Genomic DNA, 23,879 nt, shown 5'->3' on the forward strand with positions numbered 1-23,879 from the left:
CCTGGGGACCCCAAACCTGGGACCCCTGTGAGGGACTGAAAAAGTTAACGTCTCAAACATTGTGGTGGGGCAAGTTCTGCGGGGACATAACAAGGAACTCTGCCCAGCAAGGAACCACAGGTGAAAAGCAGCCCATCAGCACCCCAACAGGAGGGGGAGGAGAGGGCATGCTGGAGGGTGCACAGCTCCCTGTTCTGATACGCTGCTCTTGATGTGCTGAGCAGGGCAGCTCACCATGCATGGCAAAAGGTCACATCTGCAGGCAAGGGGAAGTTACTCCCCAAACAACCCCCAAGCCCACAGACCTGTTTCCCAAAGGCTACCTAATTAGTGTAAGGAGTTTGAGTGCCCGCCCAAAGGAGGGGCAAGGATGACAAAAGGACACACAAACTGAAGCCCCAGGTGTGCAAGCCCACTGCAACGGGACCCCTCAGCTGCCTGGACCCCTCGGCTGACTGAACCAATGCTGGACCCAGGACTGGTGAAATCTTCTTCTCTCTCCCTCTCCCGCCCCCTCTCCTTTTCCATAATGCCTACATCTTATCCCTTTAGGCATAAACGGTTGACCAGGTCTGGGACTAAGAGTGCATCCAGCCGCCCCTAGGCTCCTCTCTGAGAAGGAGCCTAGAAAGCAAGGGGGTCTGCTCTGAACCTCGTGACTCAACGGGAGGGCTCTCCTCATTGTCTTCCCCGAACTGATTCCCAAATGAGCAAGGCCTGTAGTGTATGTTTGGTGATGTACGGTTATCACATGTTAGTTTACCAACATAGTTTCATGCCAATTTTTGTTGGGAGCATGCGAATTCTTGCGGTGAGCATGCCAATTCTTGTTGTGAGCGAATAAAAGTTGAGTTTTGTGAGTTAAAGGATTCCTGGTGTTGTTTCACCTTAATCCTGACCTGGGAATCGGCAAACCTGAGTCATTGTCCTGAGAAATTGGGACGCGACACCCCCAAACCCTGGGAAGCCCTCCCCTTTAGCGGGGGAAAGACAGGGAGCAGCAGTAGCCAGCTGACCGTACGTAGGCGGTGAGGAGCAAGAACAACAGAGAGGGCTAGGGTTTGAGAGGTCTCTGGTTTTAATGTGACCTCAAATCAGAAGCGTCTTCCATCAGGACTCTGCACCAGGGCCTGCGAGAGAGCTGTAGCCATCGCTGATGGAGCCGCAGTAGCCATCAACAGAAATGATAAGACAGTGTATCACTCCGTGCCTCAGAAAGAAAGAAAGGCCCGCCAGCAAAGGTCATAATAACGGAGCTGCTAATGAGGTAACTTCATTGCCACCCTTCTGTTGTAAGTCTATCTGTGGCAGGAGTCTGCTGCTTGGTAGGAGTCCACTGCCCTGTCCGTGTTGGCCTTCATGCGCGCTGCCAGGAGGGAGAACGTCTGTCCGCTGGAAGTGCCCTCCAGGCTGAAGAGGTGCTCCAGTAAGGAAAGACAGCAGCTCTGCCGCAGCAGCCAGGCTAGCCTCTTCCTCCTGCCACACGAGAGAAACTGCTTGGCCCGGAGGCTCTAGCTGTGCAGTGCTAAATGGGACAGGGCCGGGGGAAAGCAGGGCGGCGGACAAGCCAGGTGCACCTCCTCGGAGGAAAGGGAGCTGACGGAGGGGCGGCTGCTGGAGCGGAAGGGGGCAAACAACGAAGCGGTGTCAGGGGAAGCTGACCGCCTGAGAGGGCGTGTTGGCACTGCAGTGCCAGGGGGGCCAAGCAAAGCTGGGAACCGGCAGGAAAAGGGGTATCACCCTCTGAGCTTCCTCATCCTCACACCTCACCTCCACCTACTGCTCCTTCCCCACGTCCTGGTCCTGCCTCCAGACCCCCTGCCCCTCTTCAGCCTCTACTCCCCGTTTACAGCTCTCTGTTGCCAGCCACCACCAACCCCCTGCCACAGCCGCCACGTGCCGGCAGACACACCCCCAGCTGCAAGCTGCTTTTGACCCAAGGGCGTGCTTTGTTCCCGTGACTGCGCAAGGAGGGAGGGAGTGTGGGGCTCTGGCGTCCCCCGGTCTACCCGCACGTGGCTCCTTACTGCCTCGGTCCTGCTAAGGCCTATGTGTCAGGTTCAGGGTGGCCTCAAGCCTAGGCAGGTTGGGCCGGGATGCCTGGGACCAGGTGGGAAATGGCTCTTCCTCCCCTGGCTTCTCAGTTCTGCTTCTTACCGGGCCTCCTGCGGAAGGGAGGATGCTCTTCTGGCAACACAAGTGGCACACGGCAACTTTTCCACCTGAGACCTGACAAAGGTTCCAGTGGAGGTCTGGGGGAATTGTCTTCCGAGCAGGCTCAAAGCCTTCCTGAGCAGTTTCTCTGCCAGCTTCATGTGCCCCATATGCCAGCAGACCTGCAGAGGAAAAGGGAAACATCCCGATATGGACTAGTTGCCCAGGAGACTGCAGGAACCTCCAAGTGGCTGGAGATGCCAGGGATATCCCCTGCAACCGGGGAAGGCATCCAGCTCCGTCCCCCAGGAGATCCCTCCAGACCTGCCCGTCTCTTACCTCCCCTTTGAGGCTGAAGAAGGTGGCCTCTTCAAAGCAGGCGATCACATTTGCTTTCTTCTCCAGCGAGTTCCTCAGGACCTCCGCTTCGTTCAGCTTCATGAGGGCCTTTGCGCAAGCACACAGAGAGCAGGTGAGCGTGGGTGCAGAGCCCATGGCCAGCCTTGTCCTCCCTCATCATTGCCTCTGGCATCTGTCTTAGGAGGGCCTGTTTCTCCCCCTGGTGATGCCCGCCCAAACACAGTCACACTGTCTCAGAGCACAGACAGGCACCAGTGATCCTTCAGACTGCCTCCCTGCTAATGCCCCTCGTGCTAAGGGCACAGTGCCTTGTGTCTCTTGCCACAGAAGAGGCAAACCAGAGGAAAAAGTCAGGGTCTGACCCCAGCATTTCCTTTCCGAGGTCCCGCGAAGGCACGCCCTAGTGCAACGGCCAGGCAGGCAGGCAGGCAGGACTCTGTGCACAGTGGCTGCTGGCAAGCAGGGCAACTCACCATGTAGCTGTTGGAGACATGCAGGTAGGCAGCCGCAGACTCCAGAAGGTAGTAGAAGGCTCTGGCAGCATCGCCCATCGCCACGTAGTGGCGAGCCAAAGGCACAAGCACCGATTCCACGATGGCTTTGCATTCACAGGAGCATGTACCGCTGTGCTTCCTGTTGGTCTTGCTGGGCAGCTCAGCTGTCTGTTCGCTCTTTGCCAGAAACCATCCTGCCACACTAGTCAGAGGACGGTTCCCAGGAGAAGAAGAGAGCAAAGAATACACGGGCATCACTTGTACTGCTCTTTCTCCCCACAGAGACGGCATCAGAAGCCCTTTGTTCAAAGCAGAGCACGAGGCCATGGGCACGTATGACCCGTACAGGTGCTTTGTAGGTAGGGAGAAAGAGACAAGCTTGGGCTTTCTGTCACCTCTTCCCACAGGCAAACCACTCGAGTCCCCAGGGCAGGTTTTCCCCTGCAGATTTTGCAGTGCTACTCTGTAGGAACCGGAAAGCAAGGGCTGCTCCAGTGTAGTGTGATGATGGCTCTGAGCCCACGGGCTTCCTCAAGCACTCCCTCATCTCCATGGCCATCTCCTCCCAGCTCCCACCCCACAGAAAGCCTCTTCCCTAAGCTGCAGTCACAACCGGCAGCCAAATGGCGGCGCTTCCTTTGTCTCCTCTGGACACCCTGAGCTCACTGCCTTCCAAAATCATCAAAACCGTGTCTGCTCACCCAAAATCCTCCTCCAGGAAAGCCTGCTGCTGCTGCAGAGCACCTGCAGCATCAGGAAAGAAAACAGGGGGTTAGACACCTCCTCACATACCACAGGGGAAGAGCTACTCTCCCTCTCCCAGCGGGCTCGCAAGGATCCTTGCAAGGGTCCCGACACACTGCCGAAAGTCTGCAGTGGCCATCCTCACCTCCTGGGCTCGTCCCTAGCAGATGTCCTCCCACCCCATCCCCAGCACAGCCCCCCTGGGGTCCTGGAGGGCCCAGGCTGCGGAGCATGGTGCACAGCATACCCTCAGGGCCGTGGGTCCTATCCCTCTTCAGCTGTTCTCCTGCCAGCACCAAGGCCTCCCAGCTGCGAGGGTCGCCCTGCTCAGCAGGGCCCTGACTGCTCCCTCCCTCCCGGGTGCTGGTGACGGTGAAGCGGTGGAAGGCAACAAAGTCCCCTTGGCCGCAGCTCTTGCATTTGTGCGCGTGCCGCTCCAGGAAGGCGGCGCACTTGCGGTGCAAGGCGACCCGCTGTCTCTCGGGCCACAGCTCGTAGGCAGCCTCCCGCAGCAGTGGGACACGGAAGACCAGCACGCCAGACTGCCGCTCCGTGGTCTTCTTGCTCGGAGAGGGTCTCTCCACACCTGCAGGGCAAAGGGCCTTTGCATCAGCCTGAGCTGGGGCCAGGCCTCAGGGCCGTCCCAGCCGGGGCATGAAAGTCGTGCCTTGGTGAGCATCCTTAGCAGCAAACCGGCGCTGCTGCACACCGAGCCTTGCAGGACGAGGCGAAAGGGCCCGCCTTGCCTTGCTGATGCTAGCACAGCCCTGGGGACACAGCGCTCAGCTGTGCTCCAGACAGGAGCTGGGGATGTTGCCGCCAGCCGAAGCAAGCCCCGGCCAGTGCTTTCTCTCCGCTCTTGGCAAGGCAGTCCCCAGCCTCCTGAGCTTCCCCTGCTGCACCACAGGGGAATCAAAGCTGAACAAAAGCCTCTCAAAGGCCCTGGGGCACTTTGGAGGGCATCTTTGATCTGGATGCCGCAGGCAACTGGGAGAGGATATCGGTGATTCCAGATGCCCTCCCGTGCCTGCGCTACGAGCAGCACTTGAAGGCAGAGGAGCAGAGGCACTTGGGACGGCTGGTGGGAACTTCCCTCCAGCGCAAAGCTAGTCTTCTTTGAGATTGACTTGTAAGATCTTTGAACAAGCCATCCCGAACCCCCATGCCTGCCTGAGCTCCACCCAGCCATTACTGGGGCAGAGGGGGGAAGCGCACCATGCCCTGGGGAGCCCCACCAGGACACAGCTGGGAGCTCCCTTGGCCTCTTTACTGCTACCACTTACCACTCCCTGCCTGCCGAGAGGTGCCTGGCCCCTTGGTAGGATCTCGGACATCTTCTGGCACCTCTGTGGTTTTCAGCCACTTAAGGATGCTGTCGCTCACCAGCATGTCCAACAAGCAATTCGTCTTGTGCCTCATGCCGTCAGGAAGGATGTGCGACAGCAGCTGGGTGGTAAACACTGGCCCGATGACAGCTGCAAACTTCAAAACCATCTGCTTCAGTGGCTTTATCCGGTCCAGCTGGGCCAGCACAATCTCTGTCAAAAAGAAGCAACACCTCTTTCTCTCTTGCCTGTTTCCCATGCTGAGGCTGGAGAGGCTGGAAAGTCTCAACACATGAAACGGGGTCGACTTTGGCCTCTTCTCCTCGGCACCGCACCTGCTGGGCAATTGCAACCCAGGGCAGGCATCTTCAAAATGGCTCCGCACCTGTTGGAATCACAGGCCACAAGGCCTGGGGAAGAGCGAGACGCTCGAACAAACACTCGCCCACCTGGGGTGAGGAGGGCAGGATCCAGCAGGTACATGCATCCATGATGCGCCCTACCGCATCTGGAGTAGGCTTTTGCCCAACAGCGCACACAGAAAACAGAGAACCTTCCCCAGCGCAGAGGTGGACGCAGAACTCCCCACAGTGGCTCTCTTAACTTGGCCAGACAATACTATGCCTTTCGTTTGGTTTTCATTGTTTTGGGGGACAGGACGGGACGGGACAAAACAACTTAACAGCAGGAACGCTTTAGCATGACGTTTCTTCAAGGGTCATACAAATGGCTACGGCTAGAGAGGAGGGACAGTCGTTGACGGCTCCCCCATCCAGCTCCCCTGGCTATGGGGGGATTTCCGTGCCAATCCACAGAAAAAAACCAATGGATTTGGTTTGGATTAAGTGCCTCGAGAGCACCGTTAGCTGGGGAGCTTAAGAAGAAAATAGCGAGGGCAAAGCCGCGATCACAGCTGAGTCAGCGGCAAGTCAAAGACTTTTCCCAGCAAAGCATTTGTTTCTGTGAGAAAAGGGAGCCATCCTAGTGTTGCACCAATAGCCTTTTCTCTCCTACCTGCTGCTGGAAAGCAGCCAGCAGGCTCACAGCTGGTCCACGCCCAGGAGGGGAAAATGGCTGCCCGCAACCCCAGGCCTGTTTCTGGTTGCACTGGAGCCACCTTCCCAGCAGAGCCCCCAAGCTGAGAGGGTGACTCTGCAGCACACAAACGCCCAGCCTCCCTCTAGCCAATGCCCCGCCAAGGGGCCCCAGCACAGCCGCGAGCCGGCAGAGCGGCTCTCGGTCCCTCACCTTTCAAGGTGGTGGGCAGCACCGTGTTCTCCGGGTTCACGTCTGGTCTGATGATGCAGACCCTGCCATCATTCCCCGCGCTGGAGCTCGAGGTTGCTGCGAGGGGTGAAGCCTCAACTGCAGAAGCTGGGTGGAGCAAGAGAACACGAATAAGGCAATGTGCAAAGTAACTTGCGGCTTGCAAATGTTTCAAAATTCGCCTGAGAGGGGACAAGTCCCACTTGACGTGGCCCAGTGCAAGCGCAGGGACCTGCATGTGCTGAACGTGGTCATTAAGCACAGCAAAACAGTTCCCACTGCAAGCATTTCTTTGCATAGCCCTCCCAGGACAGACAGGTGTTCTGCCTTCAGACCAGCTTTCCCAAACAGCCCCTCAGTCAAAGCTTCTGGAGTGCCTAGGGGGCAACTGAATGCCCCGCGACAGAAAGCAGCAGCATTGCTGCCTTCGACAGGGCTACCTCCACAGCCAGGGAAATTGCCAGGGATCATGCAAAATGTAGCATCAGCCCTGGCTGTTCCCAAGGCCACAGCACTCCGGCTGGCATGGCGTGCTCGGTGGCATTGCCACCGTTTTCTTCCGTTACCAGTACCCTTGTGGGGATTTATGGTTTTGAATTCAAGTTTCCCGGGCCCGTCCCTCGCCTCAAGCTGGGGTTTGTTCTCAAGTGAGCTGGCGTTGGGCCAGGGTAAATTCCGTGCCCATTAGAACGCCTAAGAAACACTACAAACACATGTGCTCTGGAACCATTTCCCCTGTTGTTTTAGCCCCCCAGCCCCCGCCCCAAGAATTTAGGCCCCTCCAAGCCACCAGAACTCGCTAGCCCCTGCTTTGGCTGTCCCAACAGCAAGGCACGCAGGAGCCCACGCCTCCGCCAGACCACGTTCTGCACCGCTGCAAGATCTGACTCTGCCCAGACCCGCGGGGGAATGATGGGGCAAGACTGTGCTGCGGAGAATGCGCCGCAGCAACTCGCTAGTCAGCAGCAAAGGTGCTTACTGATCAGGCTCTCCCAGTTGTCCTCTGCTTTTTCAGCCCGCCTCCGGGTGCGGAGCATGTCGTTGCAAAGAAGGCAGCCCAGCAGCTCCTTGCAGTAATACGGGATCCCCGAGCTTCTTTGGATCAGGAACCTGGACAGGAGCAGACGCGGCAGTGACCACCACAAGGGGAGTAAGGTGAAACACGGTTCAGGTGGGCAGCGAGTCACTTGGGCAATACAGGGTAGCCAGCATCTTTGTCACAGCTGCACCTCGCCTTTGAATGGGACAGTCCTCTGCTGGCTTAGGCTTTTGGGCCCCCCTGAAGCTCCAGCCTTCGCTCAAGTCCATGGGAAAAGAATCGTGGACAACGGCCAAAGCGCAGAGCAGCGAGCCCTGCCTTTCCTCTCCTCAGGAGCCTAGATCCTCTCTGGCAGCAGGGCAGGCCTCTGCCCCAGGGCATCTCCCCCACAGCCCGGCCACCTAGACCAAGGCCTTTTCACAGCCCAGCCACGCCTGGGCTCAGGACTCTTCCTCCCTTCCTCTCTGTGCAGCCGCGAAGGGCTGACACCTCCCACGCTCTGTGTCTCGGCAGTGGCCCACTCTCAGCTCGCGCCTGCCAGGACAAGGCATAACAAGCAACCCAGCTCCTAGAGTACTCCCTAGAGTCGGTGATGCTTCTAGTGGCCCTGCGCTCCCTTTCCTGGGGGCTGATTCCCGTCCGTGGTCTGCATAGGTTCAAGCCCTCAGGAAGAGCTCCCCCGCCTCGAACTTACCTCGCTAGATCCCTGGAGATGCTGTCCACTCTAAGGTTCTGGCAGACTGTCTGCACCACAGCTGAAGGTTTCAGCTCATCCAGACGAAGATAGGTGATTTTCTGGGACGTTGTGTTGTCTGCTGCAGCTTTGCAAAAGCCCTCTGTTCTTGCGTAGCCCGGCGCTAAGCTCATGACCATGAAGTAGGAGACATTTCGGAGCACGGGTGACATGATACTCCAGGAGGCAGGGTCGATGAAATGGGCATTGTCGATGACGAATATGCCAAATTCTCCTCCAATGGTCTGAAAAAAAGCAGGATGTTCTGAGGGCAATCCAGTGGAATCCCAAGTATCTTGCAGGGGAGGAGACTGAGCCTCTGTCTCTTGAGAGGATGCTCGGAAGTCTCTCCCCAGCCACTTCCCTGCTCAGAAGCTTACTGACTCTTAATTTCTTTGAGATTTTAAGGTCACACCTAACACCACCTGACCTGCAGAAGGAGGCAGCTTGGGCAAGGGAATGCAGAAGCCATTGCTCCTTGTCCAGGGTACACTTGACAAGAGGAAAGTTATGGGGTGTGTTTGTGGGGCTGCGGGGGGGGGGGGGGGGGCGTTCCTCAGGCCCTGAAGGGCGATGGCCCGGGCGTGTGGTCCTCCCACCCGCTCACACTGCTGTGGTGCAGAGCCCGCAGCCAGCAGGCTTGTTTTCCTTCTCTGACCCAGGAGGAAGAAAGGAAGGAGAAATGCTCACCTTCTCTAGCACTTTTGCCCAAGTCGAGTGCAACTCCTTTTTTCTTTCAATTCCACGCATCTCGCGAACCTTGTCCGAAACGGGAAACTGGCCAGAAAAGCAGAGTCAGGGAGGAGCATCGCTCTGGGGCTAGGCACACGAACCCACCAAGCAAGACCGCAGAGCAAACTGCTGGCCTCAGCACCTTACCTCTCCCCAGCACAGGTGCAAGGAGCCACAGTGGGGACTTCACCTGGAGCCTAAAGCAGAGGCCCTCTGCTGAGGGTCGCTGGCAGAGCTGGGGCTTGGGGGTGGGCTGAAGAGCTGGTTCTCTGGCTGTAGGACGCTTGGGCTGGCTGGAGCAGACCACTCGCCCAGCACCAGCCTCTCTCCAGTGCCACTTCCAAGGTGCTGAACAAGGCACCGGGCACCACCAGACGCAGCGTGGGACATGAACTCACCCCAGAAAGGGAGCCCCCCAGGGCCCAGGAATGGGAAACCTGTGCTATGACCCCCACGATTCCCAACCCTGAGCTAAGGCACTCCCAGCAGCGCGCCCACACAACATCAGACCCAGAAAAGCTCACGAGAAGGCCTTCTCCAGGGGCCAGAGAGGCCTCTTGCTCTCACCTCGACAAGGAAAATGTCATTGAGGAGGCAAAAGCTGCTCTCTTCAATTGTCCCGCGGAGCACTGTCTGCAGCGTGCGCTGCCTGGCACCGCAGTGTTCACAGTCCTGGAGGCCCAGGGCCCTGGCCATCAGCGTACGGATGGCACAGAAGGACTGCCTCACGTTGACCTCTAGCAGTTCCATGGCAACTACCCTGCCGTGCAAAAGCAAAGGGGACTGAGATCCCCAACAGCCCAAGCCTTCTAAGACAAAAGGGGTGCAGATGCCCTTGGGGGGTGGGGCTCGTCAGCCACTCGTCTCAAAGTGCTTCCCAGAGGAGGCCAAGCTTTTCGCTCCTCATACGAGAAAGGGCACAGAGGGGCAGTTGCTGCCAAGCCACCGGGAGAGCCGGGTCCAGACTCTTGCGTCTCCCCAGCGCCGGCCCAGGTCTCGCTACGTCCCCCTGCAGAGGAACTCATGGGGCTAAGGGGCAAGGATGGAGCAAGTGGCGGCTTTGCCTTTGGGCTCCAGACCTTAGCAGCCTGCTTCCCAGACCACAGGAAGGCTTTTCTGCCCCAGTGCTCCTTCTGGGAAACAGGCAGAGGGCAAGCAGAGCTTCCGAGACAGGCCACCCTGCTGTCTGTTGGGTCTGGAGGCAGATGAAAAGCATTGGGCTTGGGCTCTTTCTTTCTATCTGTGCCTGGCCCAGAAGTGAAGGAGGAAAGGGCATGGCTCAAGAAGCCACCTCCAACTCCCCAGAGATGTAGAGGCGGGAGCAGAGCATGCAGGTGCTCCTAGGGAGTGTCTCCAGGAGGCTTTCTCGAGAGGCTGCAGTCCAAGGGCCAGGCGCACCGGCAGAGGGGACGGAATGTTCTATGCCTGCCAGGTGATGGGCAGGGGCAGCGTCCCAAAGCTAGAGGTCAAAAACCTGTACCTGTGGCCAGCAGCCTGGCCTAAATAGGCCAGTTCGGTAAGTAAGTGGCTCTTTCCGGAGCCCATCGTGCCCTCAAATGCCAGGATGTGCCTTTGTCCTAAGTCCTCATAGGCTTTCAAGCAGCTGCCAAAGAGGTCAATCTCCTTCTCCCGACCTGTGAAGACAAACAAGAAAACCAGCTGCTGGGTGTGCTGAAAAGCAGAGAGATGTCACTTTGGCTGGCACCCTCCACCGCAGTTCCCTGTCCCGCCACCACTTCCACCAGCCTGCCTACAGCCAGGCCTCCTTCCTGCCCTCTCATCCCAGCTTTTTTACCTCTGCCTTCCTCAGAGCGGGAGGGGGCCCGCCTGCCCCACAGCGCAGCTCCTATGCCTTCTTCCCCGTCCCACCACCCTCTGCCCTCCCACAGGCACAGAGGTTCAGCTGGCCCCATGCAACTCCCCGCAGTGATCCAGCACAAGACTGGAAGAGATGATGCGAGTCGCTGCAGCATCTCCTTGCTGTAGCATGAGCCACAGGGCACTTCCTGGTAGCCGAGGCAGCATCTTCAGTGTCTTTTGGCTGGGCTAGAGTGAATTTTCTTCAGTGATAGCTCCTACGGTGCTCTGGTTTGGATTTGTGACCAGACACGGCTGTTGCTAACACAACGCTGTTTCGGTTATTGCTGAAGAGTGCTTGCACAGCGTCAAGGCCTTTACCATTTCTGACGCCGCCCCGCCAGCGAGCAGGCTGGGGGCGCACAAGAAGCTGGGAGGGGGCACAGCCACGACAGCTGACCCCAACTGCCCAAAGGCCTATTCCATACCATATGATGCGGTGCTTGGCAAGAAGAGCTGGGGGAAAGAGGGAGGAAGGGGGGACGTTTGGAGTTAAGGCGTTTGTCTTCCCAAGTCACCGTTACGCACGATGCAGCCCCGCTTTCCTGGAAATGGCTAGACACCTGCCTGCCGATGGGAAGCAGGGAACGAATGCCTGATTCGGCCTTGCATGCTTGCACAGCTTTTGCTTTACCTATTAAGCTGTGTGTGTCTCAGCCCAGCACTGTTCTCACTTTTACCCTTCCGATTCTCTTCCCCATCCCACTGGGGGGAGCGAGTGGCTCTGTGGGGCTGAGCTGCCTCCCGGGGTTAACCTGTAACAGGGCCCAAAACCTCCAGCAAGACACCGAGTGATTAAAGGCACCCCGTGTGTCCTGACGTTTCCATGTCTACGCCCAGATGATGCCAAGAAAGGATCTCTGAGGAGTACAAGGGGGAGAACCCACCACCGGAACTCTCCATCAGTCTGGCAGAAGGCAATCTCTTTCCTGATCCCAAAGACATAGCCCCCAGGTGCGAGCAGCTCCGTAGCTGAAAGGTACCTTCGTACAGGTCTGGAGCACGGCAAGGCAGCACCAGGCGCCTCACCCTGCTTTCCACCCCAAAGAGATCAACCAAGTAGGGGCCAAGAGAGGCCGCACTTCCTTAGGGCCGCTGCAGGCAACACCAGCCCCGGCAAAAGCTTCTCCCTTCCCAGCATGGCACTAAAAGTTACCGAGGGGAAGAAACTGGGCTTCAGAAGAGCAAGGCATTCTCCACCTACCCAGTAAGGGGGCGTACTCTGACCTCTTCTTGGCAAGACCCATGCCAAATATGCTAGAAGCAGGGGAAAAGAAAACACAGGTCAATTAGCTGGTGAGAAGCCAGGGGACACAGAGAAGCAGCCTGGCGTAGAGGGGCAGGATGTGCTCCTCGTGCACCTGCTTTTCTTCCGAGCAGCATGTTTTCCCCTGTATGCACCCCCACCCATAGTTCAAGCTGCACGCTAGGACAGCTTCAAGCATAAAGAAGCCCAACGGCCATGGCAGGACAGGAGAACGTATCAAGAGTCCACCACCAGAGGCCAAACCAAGAGACATCGGAGACATGTGAAAGGAGCCAGGGCGTGCTGTTGGCTAGCACACGCTGGCAAAGAGAAACAAGTGTCTTGCAAAGGAGGACTTGTGTCACTCAACGGGTTGGGATGCCAAGCACCTTAGCACCTTTGGCTCAAGTCCTCCTGTAGTTTCCAAGAGATGGCAATGTTAACATTCAAACCGTCATCCAAAGAGAAGGTCAAAACCTGGCCCAGAGGAAGAGCTGACATTTCAGCAGGAAGACATGAGGAAGAGTGTCCCCATGGTCAACACTTCCCCATGGGAAACAGGCTGGCCCAAAGCTTCCTGCTCGGAAGCAGCCGGGACAAAAACCTCCTTGGGTCAGCATTACCAGGGCACGTGGTGGAGCAAGCACAGTTGAAAGCCATTTGGACAGAGCCTGCAAGGCCAGGTTGTGTCTGCCAAGACAGGCAAACCTTCCCCATCCCTGTGGCTTCACTCCCGCTCTCTTAGCAGCAGGAGACAGCAGGGGAGAGAGGCAAAAAGCCTCCCGCGCCAGGGCTTCTCACCGTCTCAGCCACAGGCAAGGGAGACCAGCTTGGTCTCTCTCTGCCTAATTCCTCTCTGCTGGCCAAGGCTGCACCCTTGATGCCACAATCCCCTCATCCAGCCCTCTCAGAGGTCACTCACCTCTTCTTGGTGATCCCCACATATTGATAGACAGTGCCAGGACGACTGAGGCCTTTCATCTTTCTCTCCGGCAGCTCCTTGAAGTAGTAAGGGGGCAGCCGAGAGGAGGCGTAGGTCACTGCATCACAGGACACCAGCCCAGGGTAGTGCACCATCATCCGGGCTGCCAAATTCACCTTGTGGCCAAGGACTGCCAGAGAGAGAGAGAGCGCGCGTGCGTTGACATCTCCGTGCGACCTGCCCCGTGGCGCCCTTCCAGGCCAATGGCTGCCTCACCTCCAGCACAGGCCAACCCCACAGCGGGATCAGCAGAACCCAGGGGAACAAACGGCCACAGAGCCCATTCTCCTGCCACGGGCCAGGACCCGCACTGCCTGGGCCGCTCCTGACCGGCTGCTGGGAAAGCCCTCTCCCAGCCCGCCTTCCTCTTCCAGAGTGCTATGCTTAAGCAGGCCCACGCCAGCCTCCCGCGCCTCAGACGCACGCCTCCTACCTGTGTATTCATGCCTCAGAGGGTGGCCGGTGACTCCGCAGAACACCGTCCCACTGGTAACTGCAACAGACACCGCCCTGGCACACAGGGAAACAGCGCAGCTTCAGCAGCGCCCCAGGCGCAGTCCTGCCCGCCCAGATTCATCCCTTCCCGCACCTCCCCTCGGCGCTAGCCTGGGCCACCCGCCATCCTGTCCGGCCAGCGTGGGTCTTGGGGACGTGGAGAGCTCAGGGGCGCAACATACCCACGTTGCAAGGGACAAAGGACAGGGGTAGAGCGCACGTGGGATGTTTTGGACGCTTCCCCTGAGGCCACATTCCCTGAGCTGCAACCTGCAGAAGGCCACAGCCCTCTCGTGAGCAAAGAGGGAGGGAAGAAGGCACCCATGATGTCACTGCCTGCGATGGCAGCAACCTGAGATCAGGTGGCTGGACCCCATCCCGTTCGTGGGCCAGTCGCCCAGAAGGGCCTGCCTCTGGCACCAAGGAGCCTCTCGCCCTTGCAAGGGCTCGTTCCAGCACGGTGGCTAGCAGGGTGTGCTTGGAGGGACTCCGCCTGGCTGCCGAGGGCTAAGCCCGGGGCTCGCCTGCCACCTCTCAGGGCACTGGCCTCCTTCCTCCCAGGGACGAGGCAGAGCAAGCTAGAAGACGCGTCTCTTTCTGGGAAGCCCCCTTGCACCATCCCAGGCAGCATGCACCCCCACCACACGCTCACTTTGTTTCCATGAGCATGGTGGAGCAGGAATTGAAGATCTGAATAGCACTCTGCAAGGCATGAATGCTCTCGTAGGGCAGCTTTTCTCCGCCGAGGCCAAACACACAGAGGAACGTGCAGCCCTGCCAAGGACAGATGCAGCACATCTTGCTACAGTGCCTAAGAGGGAGCCTCTCCCTCTTGCTCACCGCCCACCCTCTCAGGGTGGGGGGAAGCGATTGCTCCCACACACTCACTTTATCAAACAGGACGATTTTGTTGATTTCGCCTTTGTGAGGACAGAGGATTTCCAGCATCATCCTGCTGGCATCGTGGACGACGGTGTGGATGGCCGCTGCGTTGATACCTGCAGTCAACTGCAGTTGGACGAAGAGGCTGGTGACTGGCCGTAGCTCAGAGAAGAGGTCCAGCGGCACTCTGTCATCAAGCTGGAAGACAAGAGCACGACGGCTTCACCAGCCTGCTCTCCCGGGGGCTTACTCCCCATACCAGATACCGAGGGAGAGCAGGCATACTGGCAATAGCAGGTACTACCCGAGGAAGGGCTAAATCCTCCTCTCGGTGCAAATGGCGGGCAGGCTGCCCAGCCTGTGGCAGGCGGATACCGAATCGTTAACGCAAATGACAAAGGAGAGAATGTTGCTCAGGTAACACCCCATCCTGGGACAGGTATGGACATGAGGGGCGACCCACAGGGATGCTCTGGGGACTTCAGTGCAACCTCCCCTTTATCCCACTGTCACGACCGCAGCACATCCAGAACCATACCCACAGAAAAGACAGACAGACAGAAGTCTGCCTCCCACCACCCGTATCTCTCTGAGAACAACACACGCAATGGTGCAGCACCAGTGCCCCCTGGCTCAGTTTCCCCGCGTTGTCGTCTCAGGGTGCGTTTTCTTCTGTTTGTCTGTTCTCGTGAGAACTCCATCTCTGCAATGCACCACTTCTTCTGCCCTCCAAAAATGCAGCCCCCAGCAGTGGTGGCCTGGACGTACCTTCCTGAGAGCAGCTTCTGATATGTACTTGCTAAGCATGTCGTGCGCATTAGGGCCGCTGGGCAGGGGAAGAGCGGGCCTCATGGCACCTGAGGAGAGAAAAAGCAGGTGGTTGCTGGGAGGATGGGACTACGAGGTGTCGGAAAGCAGGGGCTGGCACTGGAAATGGGGGAGAAAGAGTCTTCTGCGTTTGCTCATGTTGCCACCTCCAGATGCTCACGGCAGTGCTGTCCCCTGGAGGGAGAAGGCAGCAGCAGCCACTGCCCCAGCTGATGCACAGGAGGGCCAAAAGCATGAGTGCTAACCGAAAGGAGGAAGAGGGCGGGGGTGGTTCCTCTCTGGCCCCTGAAGCAGCCAGGCCCCACCTTTCCAGGCAATCCGCGAACTAGGTGAAGTTGGCACTCACCTTCCCCTTCCAAGCGGCGGCTCCTTGGGTGTTGCACAAGCTCGCGTAAAGCGTCTTGGCATTCTGACCAAGACATCCGATCCATGCCTGTAACCTGAAGACACACGGCGTGAAGGCACTGCCACTGGCCTCCCCAGGAGTCCCAGGGGACAAAGCCCGCCCTCCACCGTCACTGCCCAGAAAAGGGGAGAACAAGCCCACCTGGCTGGATGGGACAGCAGTGCTTCCTCAGAAGCACCGGAGCTGGGCAGGCATCATCCAAGCATCCCCCAGCTGTCAACCACAGCGCCATGACCCACAGAGGACATTGCTGGTGGGGCCAAAACCCTCCCAGTGCCTCCCGACCCCTCAAACCAAGCAAGCCCAGCCCACCGTTACCCCTGAGATGGAAGGACAAGAGCTTCAGCTGCCTACCCACTTCCACAGCCCCAACTCTCTCCACATCCAGCTCCTCAGCCTTCTGACACCTCCCTCCTTCATGTCCAGGTCTGGGTCCTCAAAATGGCTCTACAGGCCATCCCATCCACCTACCTTCACAGCTCTTTTGCCTGCAAGGCGCCTGGTCCTGAGCCGGTGCTGCTCACAGAGCTCCCAGGAGGTGGCCGAGAGGATTACTTCACCTGCATTCGCAAGCTCTTCGGCCTCACGAACTTCATCCAGGGCCTGGCCACAGATCAAGAAGTACTGCCGCCTCCTGTCTCCCACTAGCAGGAAGTCCATGGGCCCTGCAGAGATCCCTGGTGAGAGAGAGAGGGAGAAGCAGCACTGACACAGGGAAGATTTGGAGCTCTACAGCCCCCAGCATCTCAGCTGTTCAGAACCTAATCTGAAGCCCAGTGGGGAGGGCATTATGGAAGGGGAGGGCATCCTCCATCCTCCTCAGGGGCATACTGACACAGGTCCCTGAAACGGGTGTCTAGAAAGAGGCAGTGTGTTGAGAGTGCCGGCTGTCTTAGCCAGCTGCCTGCCCAGAAGCCCAGCAGCCTGCCCAGAAGCCCAGCAAACCAGGCGGGCTTGGTCACTGCCTGCTCCACCAACATGCAGGCAGGTTGTAGCTGTCTGCTTGAGAACACACGACAGCCTGCCAAAGCCCTTCCCAGAGCCATGTGCAAAGCAGCTCCCCTTTGCTCTTTGTGAGAGGCAGGGGAGAATCCAGCAGGGCAAAGGATGCAGAGCTGCCCCCACCTGAAAAAATGGAAAGATAACTACCTCCCACAGACATCTGTGCTAAATCAGACATTCAAGGACCCTCATACTTGATCTGACGCCCGCTTTGCCTTTAAGCTTCCTCTGCAGCTGCAAATGCACGCAAACCCAGCAGGCCTGGTCTCCCATCCCCGCCCAGACTACGGCTGGCCCCTTAAATGCTCGCAGGAGATGCTTTCCTTTGGCACTAGCCCCAGTACGGATCCCCCCATTCCCTGCCAGCGAGAAGCACCCCGTGCCACAGCGCCCGTACCTATCTTCAGTCGGACCTTCTGACCCACGTGCGTGTCACGATTCCCATACTTCCTCTGGATCTGCCGGCTACATTGCAGCACCAGGCTGATGGTCTTAGCCAGCTCCTGGGATGGTGCTCTCCACAGCACCAGCACAGCATCCCCTGGGGAAAGTGAGGGAAAGGTAAAGGCTCTGCTGAGACCTGACTCTCCCCGACCTACGCTCAGCGGCAGGGACAGCAGAAACCGGCCGACGTGCTGAGGAAGATGGGCCCGTGGGAGGGCATCGTCCTGGAGGGCCAAACCCTGGGCACCGGCACACCGCTCCTCTCCCGGGCCAGCCACGGCGGCCGACAGCCGGCAGCGGTGGCACCCCCTGCCCCGAGCGCTCCTCTGCAGCTGCAGCACACCAGGGCCGCCTCCTCCCCTCGCAGCCTGGCAGCCCGAGCTCCGCCACCACCAGGGCCTCCCTGCCCCTCACCACCCCCCCGACACACACCTTTGGCTGTGCTTTCTAGGGGGTCTCCTCCTCTCAGTGCTTCCTTGCCCCCACCCCCAGCCCAGGGTCCTACCAGCAGGGGCAGAATGAGGGAGGCCACAGCCCTTGCCAAAGCCAAACCGGAGGCAGGCAGGCCCAGGGAGAAAGAGAAGCCTGGAGAAAGGGCACTGCACGGGGGGGGCGTGAGTGGCCAGGAAGCTGGCTCAAGGTGCTGCACAGAGCCTCTTGAGAAGGAGAGCACAGCAAACGGCCGCCACAGCGCTTAAATGCCGCAGGTCAGCACACGTGGGCATCGTCGTCCTGCGTACATACCAGCAAACTTAAAGATGTCTCCTCCAAAAATCAGCATCTCTGCGGACAGAGAGAAGGAAAGGAAGAGTCACGTGGGCACCTTCTTCCAGAAGCCACAGAGCAAGCCCCTCTACCCCGAGAGGAGCACCCAGGTGAGGGTGCACCGTGGGGCACAGCTCAGGAAAGCACCGCTCTGGCCTGCCTCCCAGGCTCACAGGGGCCACAGCCCTGGTACGTGCACAGCAGGCAGGGAGGCAGGGCTGCGAGCTGCCACCAGATCTCAGAAAGGTGGAGGCTGGAAGGGACCTCTGGGGTCCATCTGGTCCAACCCTGCTGCTCAAGCAGGGCTGCACAGAGCCAGCTGCCCAGGACGGTGGCTAGATCATTTTTTCAGAGCTCTAACGAGGGAGACTCCACAAGCTGCCTGGGCAACCTGTGCCAGCGCTCAGTCACCCTCACACTCTAAAAGTCTTTCCTGACGTACAGAGGGAACGGCCTGTGTTTCAGTGCATGCCTGGGGCGTGGCCTCTGCTCCTCACACTGGGCAGCACTGGAAAGAGCCTGGCTCTGTCCTCATTGCACCCTCCCTTCAGGTTTTAGACACATTACTAAGATCACCCCCCAAGCCTTCTCTTCTCTAGGCTAAACAGTCCCAGCTCTCTCAGCCTTTCCTCGTAGGAGAGATGCTCCAGACCCTTCATCATCTTTGAGGACTCTCTTGCTTTGCTCTACAGGTGCTGCCAAAGAGGTGGCCACAATGTGCTCACGGTCAGCTTAGAAGGGTCAAGATGTCCCCCGTGAAAAGGGGCTCGTGAGGGTGTCACAGACACACACACACACACACACACACAGACACACACACGTATATCAGCGCCAGCATCCTCAGGTCACTCGCGTGCTGGCGCTTGCTGGATGCCCCCAGCCTGCTCTGGGCACTAATGCATCACCGAGCCGGGTGTTCATGCCAGAAGCACAGAGGAAGCTGCTGAGAAAGCGGGTGCCTCCTCGGCCACAGTGGGGAGCAGAAAGGACCTGTGCCGGTCTTGATTCACCAGGACACCCTGGCTGTTCCTGCAGGCCACAGAAAGCCCCAGCCCTTGCAAGGAGGCAGGACCAGGCTGCCCAGCATGTCCACCTCCACCCTCCATGAGCAGCCTCACGGCCCGCTGCCAGACAGTCCCGCGGCACGGCTCTTACCCTCCAAAATGTCACACAGGTAGTCATTGAGGGTTTGCGCCAGCTCATCAGTGCCTCTGTCTGGGCCGCTCCTCTGGATGAATTTCTCTGACAAAGCAGTGAAACCTGTAACAGGGACACCCAGAAGTCAGGAAATGCCCACGTGGGCCAAAGGACCCGGCAGCCAGTTCCATGCTGCCCGGCCCGAGAACCTGTAGGTCACACCTTCCCACGCGCTGGCTCAGTGCTGGCGGTGGCAGCGGTTGACCGCCCAACATAACCCGTCCCCCTCTCTTTGGGCATCCCAGCAGAAGACCTCAGCAGTGACAAGACGGCCACTCTGTCTGAGGAGCCGGGGCAGGGCTCCAAAGGGCCTAGTGTGGCCCAAAAAGGCTCCTGTCCGTGGTTGCTCCTCCCTGCTCCCCCCACCTGAAATATCCGCAAAGAGCAGCACTCCGTGGACAGTCTGAATGGGATTGTCACTCCTGAGACAGTCCTCAACAATGAGACTGGGGAGGAAAGCTGCTGCTTTCTCCAGCTGTGAGTGGTAATGGTTCCTCTCCCAGGCAGAAGCCATCATCAGCGCCCTGTGGCACACGGGGTACCTCAGGAGAAGATGGCCGTGCCCAGCTGGGAGGACGAGGACCTCACCACACAGTGCGACTTGCACAGTGAGCCCGGGGCCTCTGTGCGCGACAACTGGCCCTCCGCCCTCACGGCGGTGGTCACAATCACCCGGCAGTGACCTCCTCCGTAGGTCATCACTTACTTACCCATCCTCTGTCCTCAAGCAACACAATCAGCTAGCAGCGACATCCTCCGTATGTCATCGCCTGCTGAGCAGCTGCCGCCGTGGCCCAGTCTCCCTCCTTGACGCTGAGCCGCTGACTCGGAGGCAGCCAGCGCCACCCCACTTCTTGGAGGACAGTGCCGAAGGGAGGCTTGCGCAGCGACCCGTTGCTGAATTTGCAGCGACCTAACTAAGGCCTTGCACCCTAAGAATGGGTCTTTGGAGGCTCCAAATGAGGCTTCGTACCCTAAAGGAGGAGTTTGGCCCCTAAAATGAGGCTTCGGGCCCTCCGGATGAGCATTTGGACCCTCCAAATTGCAGACTGGATCCCAAAAAGGAGGCTTTGGAAGCTACAAAATGAGGCTTGGGGCTCTAAAAGTGGGGGTTGTACTGTAAAAGGGGGGGGTGGACCTTAAAAATGGGTATTTGGACCCTTGAAATGTGGCTTCAGGACCCTAAAGATAAAGGGCTGGATTGTAAAAATGATTCTTTGGACCTTGAAAATGAGGCATTGGGCCCTGAAAATCAGGTTCGGACCCTCAAAATTTGAGTTTAGAGGCAAGGTTGTGGACCCCGAAATGAGGCTCTGGAGCTTCTAAATAAAGCTTTGGACCACCAAAATGAGGATTTCTTAACAAAAATAAGAGTTGGGACCCTAAAATGAGTATTTGGACACTCAAAATGAGGCTTTGGGACTGAAAAATGTGTGTTCGGGCCTTATAAACGAAGCTTTGAACTCTACAAAGTGGCTTTCAGTCCTAAAAATGAAGGTTTGAAACCTAAAAATGAGGCATACTACCCTAAAAGAGAGATTAAAACCCTAAAAATGAGTCCCTGGGCCCAAAAAGCGAGGCTTTGGACCATAAGAAGGAGGTTTTCAACCCTGGAATCGAAGTTTTGGACTCTAAAACTGAGGCTTTGGGCCCTAAAAGAGGGGTTTGGAGCCTAAACATGAGGGCTTGGAAACTCAGGATGCAGCTTGGACCCTCAAAGCAACCGGCTGGATCCTAAAAGTGATGCTGCTCTATAAAAATGAGATACCTGCTCCTGTGCATGTGGCACCCCTGGTCCTGGTCCTGGCCCTGCTCCCTCCCTTGCCCCAGCTGCCCCTGGCCCACCTCCCACCTGTTTCTCCTGAGGCCGCTCAGCCTCTGCCCTCTCCGGCAGAGGAATTTGGCCACAGGTGACATCACAAGCATCTGCACAAGCCAGGTTCCTGGGCCTGCCCTGTCGGCAGTGACATAAACACCACCACAAGATCCTAAAAATGAAACTGTGGCTTCTTAAAAAAAGGCCATGGGTAATGAAAGACAGGTTTGGACCCTCCAAAGGAGGATTTCAGCCCTCAAAAGCAGGCTTTGTCACTGCAAAGAATGGGGGAGATGCTACAAATACGCTTTGGACCCTGACAACAAGGTGAACCTATTGGTTCCTCTGTGGCCCCCCGAAATGAAGCTTTGATGCCAAATACAGGGCTTTGAGCACTACATTTGAGGCTCAGAGCTGTGAAAGACGGGTTTGGACTCTCTGAATGAGGGTCAAGGCCTTAAGAATGGGACTTTGGTCCCTAGAAATGGTGCTTTAGAAATGAAAATGAGGCTTTGAACCCTGAAATTAGGTTTGGGGCCCTCCAAGGATGCTTTGGTACCAAAACCTGAGGCTTTGCACCCTAAAAATGGGTCTTTGGATGCTCAAAATGAGGCTTTGGGCCCTTAAAATTGCAGACCGAATCCTAAAAATGAGCCTATGGTCCATGAAAAGGAGGATTTCGTCCCTAAAAAAGAGGCTTTGGAAGCTAAAAATGAGGCTTTGGGCCTGAAATGAAGCCTTTGGACTCTCCAAACAGGGCTTGGCACCTTCATAATCAGACTTGAAGAAATCGTTACTCACAGCATTTAGTCCTCATCACGACCATCACTCTTCTGAGCAACAGAGGGGAAAGCTCTGGATGACAAAGGATATCAGGATGCGCTCCAGAAAGAAAAGATCAGTGCAAGAAGATCCCCATCACCTAACTGCAAAGGAATAATTCTAGCTCAGTGAAATGGGTACCCAAAATGAAACACACGGAACAGCATCCATCATTGAAACTCTTTCAGTGTCAGTTTTAACTGCTGCAGATCTGCAGGCAGACAAACTTACTGTCACAGGGCCCCAAAAGGAGTACTAATTAGCAAACAGAAACTCTACCCATAGCCCATATCTATCTAGCCTTTAAAGGTAAAACAGCTCAGCCTACAGCTCTGAAGGTATAGACCAGTCCACACTTACATCCTGGGTCTACCTGCTCCACGATCTGTCTAGAAACTGAAATCACAATCACCTTTGAAAGAGGAGGGAACCTGGGGGGAAGGGGGTTGAAAGGAAGACATTGGTGGAAAAAAGGAAAAGCGTAGGCACGCAATTCAAAATGGAAGGAGCCAAGTTATCCCAAAGACCAGCTCAGGCCGACTCGCTTTTGCTGGCAAAAAGCTGTGCAGCTTGGAGGAAAAAAAGCAGACTTTGGTGCTGGGATGCACACAGAGTTCAGATCTGAAACAGCAGAAAAACCTTGTCAGGGCTCCTTTCCACCGTCCTCCTACCTGGGTGCATGCTGCAACCTCCTTGTTTCCCTGAAGTCCTCCCAGACTAACAGGGACGTGGCATCTGTCCAGTCCACGTGCCACGACGAAGAAGCAGTTCTGATCGTGGAGCGGGTAGCAGATAACTGCATCTGCAGAAGCAAAGGGGCAGCCACGCCTCAGCTTCCGAGATGCCCAAAGCTGCCCCAGGAGCCCTCGGTGCCCCAGCATTTGCTTGGCCCTGAAGCCCCAGGCACAGAAGGGAAGGACAGTGGTCAGCCCCTGTGGGGAGAGGGACGGGGCTCCGTCCTTCCTTCTGGCCGCAGGAGGATGCCCTGGGCCACGCCAGGACAGGGTGTCTCTCCTCCTCAGCCCCAGGGGAAGGCGAGGCCTGAGGAAGGCCCCGGGTGCTGGGCTCAGCACGGGCGGTGTGACCGGGGCCAGAGCCCTGTCTCCTGCCGGGTGCCGGCCTGGCCGAGGCCAGCGGCTCCCGTCACGCAGCTCCTCCCGCCCGGGGCTGTGGCTGGAGCCCAGACAGAGCCGCCTTTTGGGAAAGACTTGCCGATCCAGAGCGAATCCAGAGCAGATCCCCTCCTGTCCTCTCACGTCCCCTCCCTGAGGGGGCCCAGACCCCACGAGCAGACCGAGGGAGGGCAGACCTGCGCACACACCTTGCGCTGCTGAGAGAACAGCTCCAGGTGAAATGGCCCCTCTTGCAGGCCGTCTCTCCGCAGGCCCAGTGTCCCGGCTGGCTGAGGAGCAGCTGCCCTGGCGGGGGGCAGCTGGCGCAGGGCAGCTCTGTGAGGAGAGGCCCGGGCTGCCCCTGCCCGCCCGGCAACAGCTGCGCCATTGGCCACGGCTGAGCCAATCAGCGGAGCCGGTGTTGGCCTGTCAGTCACTGCCGACCTGGGGCGGGGCCGGAGGGGGCAGAGGCGGAGTGGCCTGAGGAGAAATGGGGGAGAGACGGGGTGGGGCAGCCGGGGCGAGGGGGGGACCAGGGCCAAGGCCAAGGCCAAGGCCAGGCCCAGGGCAGGGGCAGGGGCAGGGGCAGGGGCAGGTGGTCTCGCCGTGTGGACGGGCCCGGGGGAGACCTGGAGACCTCATCACCCGTGGGCCCTGCCGTGGCCCAGCTCACCAGCCCTGGGCCCGAGTGCTCAGCCCCAGGAACAACCCCAGCACCAGGGTCAGAGCAGCTCCTGCTGCTGCCCCGAGGGTCGCCAGCCCCGAGCCAGCGTGCAGGTATCTGAGCTGGGATGAGGTGGAAGTGGCGCGCGCAACAAACTTTGCAACTCGGAGAGTGAGTTCTAAAGCAGGCGTGTTTATTTCAGCGCTGGGTACACGGGGGATCGCTCCACCTATCGTGCACGCCGTAAAGCTCGTTAGTGAAGTTTAAAGACATGTGTGATATAAATATTCATCATATTTCCAGGAAACCTTATTCATTACATTTCCGAGAAATAATTAACGTATGCAAATGCCCTTCGCGCAGTCGCAGTTGTTGCCTTGCGTGGTCGTCGGGTGTTCTTCGGGGGTCTTATCATCCTCTTCCTTGCTTAAGCGTTCTTTACCCTTTTCAATATTTCCATATTAAACTTCTGTTTTTCCTTTGTTCTTCTTGTATCTTTCATGCCAAGTAATCT

At 57.8% G+C, this 23,879-nt stretch overlaps 1 protein-coding gene and 1 long non-coding RNA gene across 2 annotated transcripts; both read right to left on the reverse strand.

Moving 5' to 3' along the window:
• Positions 1-1,272: 1,272 nt before the first annotated feature.
• LOC128138162 (adenylate cyclase type 10-like) lies at positions 1,273-19,036 on the reverse strand (the record flags this gene model as incomplete). Its single annotated transcript, XM_052779469.1, has 23 exons — positions 1,273-1,476; positions 2,158-2,336; positions 2,494-2,601; positions 2,988-3,202; positions 4,000-4,338; positions 5,036-5,290; positions 6,326-6,451; positions 7,323-7,453; positions 8,077-8,360; positions 8,806-8,892; positions 9,415-9,607; positions 10,328-10,481; positions 11,909-11,961; positions 12,873-13,062; positions 13,366-13,442; positions 14,080-14,201; positions 14,316-14,507; positions 15,078-15,166; positions 15,484-15,577; positions 16,015-16,220; positions 16,943-17,086; positions 17,734-17,772; positions 18,910-19,036. Coding segments are annotated over 23 exons (3,582 nt in total), but the record flags the coding sequence as incomplete, so codon positions are not given.
• Positions 19,037-21,612: 2,576 nt separating this feature from the next.
• Positions 21,613-23,018, reverse strand: LOC128138164 (uncharacterized). The gene is made up of 3 exons (XR_008233971.1): positions 22,911-23,018; positions 22,261-22,391; positions 21,613-21,693 (listed from the first exon to the last, which is right to left on the reverse strand). It is a non-coding gene; the product is annotated as an uncharacterized LOC128138164 (long non-coding RNA).
• Between the last annotated feature and the right edge of the window lie 861 nt (positions 23,019-23,879).

This window comes from Harpia harpyja (genome assembly GCF_026419915.1).
Source record: "Harpia harpyja isolate bHarHar1 chromosome W unlocalized genomic scaffold, bHarHar1 primary haplotype SUPER_W_unloc_3, whole genome shotgun sequence".
In the NCBI taxonomy this organism is placed as follows: Eukaryota; Metazoa; Chordata; class Aves; order Accipitriformes; family Accipitridae; genus Harpia; species Harpia harpyja.